Raw genomic sequence first — 5,151 nt, 5'->3', positions numbered from 1 at the left:
ACATGGAGTGGAGTGGAAGTCACCACTTCCCTTCTATTGTAGATCTCAATTCACCTTGGTATTTGATACCCTTCACTTTCTTTTCTTTTTCTTTATCATTTTCCCTTTTGAGAACATATTTTATTCTTCATAAAATTACATAACGTACAAGTATTATAACTAAATTTCAGATTATTAAGTTATTCTAAAAATTATATTTTTTCGTATATTAAGAACATTTGTTTGTAAATTCAATACGTTGGTATCTTATTCAGTATGTCCTATACAATATTTCTTATACATAGTCCACAGTTTTACCATATAAAAAGACATCAATTGGTTTAAATATATAGATGTCGGTTTCGAAACTTCTAATTATATAGATATATAAAGATTATGGGCCCTCCATTTTAAGCACAAACTATTATATATTGCAAGTAACGTAACTTTTTAATCTTTTCAATTTCCAATAGAGCCGTTACTTTTCCCCGCACCTTTCCCCTTTAAAACCACCAAAACACAAAAAAATCAAATCATCATCTCATAACAACATGGCTCCTAAAACATTTGCACATCTTTTCCTTCTACTTTCATCATTGCTTTCAGGTATATATACAACCTTCCTATATATGGCTTCGAAACTACATTTGCTTTCTTCCTAACAACATATCTTGACATTTGTTATCTTTTCCATTTGCGTTCTTGCAGTTGGGACATTGAGGATAGTTCATGGTGATGTATGTTAAACTATTTGCTTTTTAACTTGATGATATTTGCTTGTTTTATTTCAAAGAAAAAGACCGATATACCCTTGTTGATGATATGCAGAAAACATGGTGTGTCGCAAAGCCATCGTCCACCGATACCATGCTATTAAATAACATTCAGTATGCATGCTCACAAGTGGATTGCAAGATCTTGCAGAAGGGTGGTGCATGCTATTCGCCAGATAGCTTGATTAATCATGCATCCATAGCCATGAATATTTACTATCAGTGCAAAGGAAGAAACACATGGAATTGTAACTTTGGTAGCACTGGTTTAATTACTATCACTGATCCAAGTAAGTAATCATCTTTATTTGGAATCTTGAACTAACCCGTTAAAGATTTTAAGCAAGATATAAGGTTTTTATCAGAAATGTAAGCAACCCGTTAAAGATTTGTGCATAAAGTGGGTTTTCTATAGAAATCTAATCAACCCTTTAAGATGTTTAGGTTTTATAAATTAGAAATTTAATCGATCCATTAAAGATGTTTAGGTGTTATTTGAAATTTAATGGAGCCATTACACATGCACTTAAACTCAGTTTTTTTATTAGGAGTTCAACCAACCCACTAAAGATTTGAAGCTAAAGTTTAAATTTTTATTTAGACTTTTCAAATCAAACGTCAAAGATCAAGTTAAATTACCATCAAAGGTTTATGCACTCATTGATCATTTGAAGTTAATCAGCCTGTTAGTTTAAAATATGAAGCTAAATTTGAGTTTTTGTTATTAGATTATAGGGATAAAATCAAGAAACAATAATATATATTTTTTTATACTTGGATAATAACATCTTGATAATAAACGCTCTACTAATTTACAGGTTATGGAGGTTGCCAGTATATGTAATGATCGGCATGAAGAAGATGATGATTTTTAGCAATTATGACCATAGTTACCATTTGTTACTTAATTAGAGTTATTTGATGCAACATACTTAATTAGTCAAATTTGAGACAAAATGACGTGTTTAGATCAATATTTTCTTGTCAAGTTATAATTAATTAGTCAAATTTGTAATCCGATTGGAGAAGATTGTGATTGTGTTTGAAAAACGGAGAAATTCAAGAATGAAATCGAGTTGCCCCGAGGAGTAGACCAGATTCCCAAGTTCCGGCTGACTCGCATAATTGTTTTCTTTCTTGATTTTACTGTTATGTATTTGGATTATCTGAAATTGTTTTCAGTTGATAAAACTGATGCGTATCATTTTGAAGTTCTCAAATCTGTTCTTGAATTTAATTGGATGTTGACTTTGATGGGTACTTAATTTCTTTTCTACATATTAAACTCACTAGTTTGGATTTGTTTGGTTGTAATAATCTACTGGAGATTGATTTTGTTATATATAATAAGCAAAGTAATTTTATATTTGTTTTTTTTTTTTCAAAATTAAACGACAAAGACGTGTTGTTAATTGTTGAGTGATTAAATTGCAACTATATTTGAGGTTGGTATTGATATTGTGATATTAACTATACTTTATTAGTTTTTTAGCGTTTGTGAAATTCCGTCTAAGCATGTGCATTGTGCAATGATATAGCAGAAAAAAATAATAATAAGTGAAGAAGAAAAAGGACAGAAGTAAAAGGGTAAATTGGTGAGAAATTATTAGAAAAGTTTTAATATTTTATAATAAACTCAAACTAAAATTTATTTACGAAAAAAAATGAATTACCGATAAACATAACGATTTGATTCATTTTTTCAGGTCTACCGGTTTCATTACTTACATGGTTCCATCAAAATCTTAATATTTTACCTTAATTTACGAACAAGTTCCAAACTAAAATTTAGTGATGATTTTGTCATTTTATCAATGTATCATACCTTGATGCTTAGTCATTAAATGAGCCAATAAGATGAATACGATGCGTTATATAATGTTATGTTTATCGCAAAATTTTGATATACATCTCATCAACTCATTTATGACTATGTATCCAGGTCAGCAATAAAACCGATAAAATATGTCTTTGTAGGAAAAAAGGATAGGAAATTCGATAATATCTGATGAGATGGATATACTTGGTTACATAAAATTAGATAGACAATTTGAAACTTCATATAAACTTAAAAAATGACGAATTTGTTGTTGGTTTATATAATTATTGCAATCTTTGTTTGATGCATTATATATATATATATATATATATATATATATATATATATATATATATATATATATATATATATATATATATATATAAGTAATACATTAAGATATCAAGTTTTGTGGTAAACATAACATTATATAATGCAACATATTCATCAAATGAGATCATTTAATGACTACACATCTAGCAATGAAACCGATAAAATGTATGTTACATGGAGAAAAGAGCAAAACCATCATTAAATTTTTGTTTGAGACATATTCTTAAATTAGGGAAAAATGATTGGACTTTTATGGAACTATGTATGTAAGTAATGAAACTGGTAAACCGGCAAAATGCGTCAAATCGTCATTTTTATTATTAATTCATGCTTTTTTGTAATTAAATTTTAGTTCGGGATTTTTTTTTCTTAAATCAGGGTAAAATTGTAACGTCCCAAAAATCAAAGTAAAAATTTTTTTAGTTTTCAAAACCAATCTAAGGACCATAATTGTTTACAAAACATTGTTTCTAATAGTAATAATCGAATCAGAGTATCCCATAAATGCAAAATCATAAGAATTTAGAGGATATGCACGATCATGTATATGCTTTCCCACGATTGTCTAAAGTACCTGAAACGATAAACTGAAACTGTAAATCAAAGATTAGTGAGTTTCCACAAAGAACCTGTAACACCCGCAGATTCGGGTTACTGAATTAAGATATAATAAGCATTAAAAATGATTTTTTTTATAGAAGATTATATATGATAAATAATCTTAACCAAAGTAATAGTTAGGGTCACCAATTGTAACACATTTGACGTAATAAAGAAGAATTATGTGATTATTATGTGTTTCGTGATTATTATAATATAATAAAATAAGAAAAATCAGCTGAATCGTCCGTAAATAGTAAAAATAAGTGTGCCAAAACATATATAAATCCCATCTTCCCATTCTCGAAAATATAAATTTCATAGAAATCCGACTCCGTATAAATTAGATATGATTTTTATAATATATAAAAGTCAGAAGCGCTTAAACGACCCAATTTTCAAAAGAAAATTTTCATTTTTCATTAACCAAAATACTTTCCACAAACCATGAAATCCCAAATACAATTGTTTTCAAAATTCATATCAAGTACAATTTCATTTCAAATCATCAGAGTGTCCCATAAAAGCACCTGAGAGAGAGTGGACGCCGCGCCATCAAGCCTTGTCATTGCCCTTGTGCTCAGATATACCTAAAACAAATCCACAAACTGTAAGCTAATGCTTAGTAAGTTCCCCAGAGTATACCACACACAATCATATTAGCTATAAAAGGTACATATATCACAACAGCCATGCATATAGACATATAAGGAGGTCGTGGGCTCGTCCCCAGGGTCTTACTCCAGGAGGTCATGGGCTCCCCACATGGTCTTACACCTAAGAGCCATGGGATCTCCCATGGTCTTTAATAGGAAATCCATGGGCTCTCCACATGGTCTTACATCCTGTTGCCATGGGCTCTCCACATGGTCTTTAGTAGGAAAGCCATGGGATCTCCACATGGTCTTACATCTAGGTTCCATGGTCTTCCATACAAGCATATAACTAGCATACAATCCTAGCACATAACCAACTATTATGTCTCATAGTATCAGTTCCACTAGAGTATAACATATCATAAATAGGCCGGCCTTGGTGCCTTCGACCCATTGGTATGGTGAGGAGACTCACCTCTCACATGTTGAACTGATAAGCTAAGATCAGATATTTCCTACACACTACTCCTCCTCAACTGCCTACAATCAACATGTGATTAACTTGTCATAATCCTAATATATACCCTCAAAGTCAACCCTCGTCCGTCCTGTTCAAATTCAAGGTCAACAGTCCATGTTGACCTCAACTCGCCGAGTGCATCTAGCAACTCGTTGAGTTCCTCCCGAGTTCATTACACTGACTCCTGAGCCAACTCACCGAGTTACCTTTGTGACTCGTCGAGGTCATTAAATAAGTTAATTAACTTCATTAAATTAAACAAACCCGATTACCCGTTCCCGTTATCCTCACATTACGTCCCTAAGCATCTATCATAAGGGACCTATCCTAAGGATTATCATCGGGACAGACACTACTGCTAAGGGGATTCCTCAGTAATAAATGTCCTTAAGGTAACCATGTGGGGGATGGAGTACATCTAGTGAGCACACAGTTCAAATAAACACACAGTTCGAATAAACACCTACAGGTTGCGAGCCTGCTAGTGTTCCACTGGACTGTCTAGAATAGTCCATGGTCGTCATCTATACT

General features: G+C 31.7%; 1 protein-coding gene across 1 annotated transcript; it reads left to right on the top strand.

Moving 5' to 3' along the window:
- The first annotated feature begins 482 nt into the window (after nt 1-482).
- On the top strand, nt 483-1,972 carry LOC145017522 (Carbohydrate-binding X8 domain superfamily protein). The gene is made up of 4 exons (XM_078975542.1): nt 483-585; nt 688-716; nt 808-1,042; nt 1,571-1,972. Exons 1-4 carry the CDS (start codon nt 531-533, stop codon nt 1,594-1,596), a joined length of 345 nt encoding a protein of 114 aa, XP_078831668.1. The 5' UTR covers nt 483-530; the 3' UTR covers nt 1,597-1,972.
- The last annotated feature ends 3,179 nt before the right edge of the window (nt 1,973-5,151 follow it).

Source organism: Lactuca saligna, chromosome 9, assembly GCF_052625555.1.
Source record: "Lactuca saligna cultivar CGN05327 chromosome 9, ASM5262555v1, whole genome shotgun sequence".
Classification (NCBI taxonomy): Eukaryota; Viridiplantae; Streptophyta; class Magnoliopsida; order Asterales; family Asteraceae; genus Lactuca; species Lactuca saligna.
Note: the sequence above shows the minus strand (reverse complement) of the source record. Positions and strands in the feature narration are given on the sequence as shown.

Bases quoted from the DNA above. Each gene is read 5' to 3' on its own strand.
- LOC145017522 (XM_078975542.1), top strand. From the start codon at position 531: ATGGCTCCTAAAACATTTGCACATCTTTTCCTTCTACTTTCATCATTG. The intron at 586-687 runs GTATATATACAA...GCGTTCTTGCAG, and splicing joins ACTTTCATCATTGCTTTCAG to TTGGGACATTGAGGATAGTT. The intron at 1,043-1,570 runs GTAAGTAATCAT...ACTAATTTACAG, and splicing joins AATTACTATCACTGATCCAA to GTTATGGAGGTTGCCAGTAT.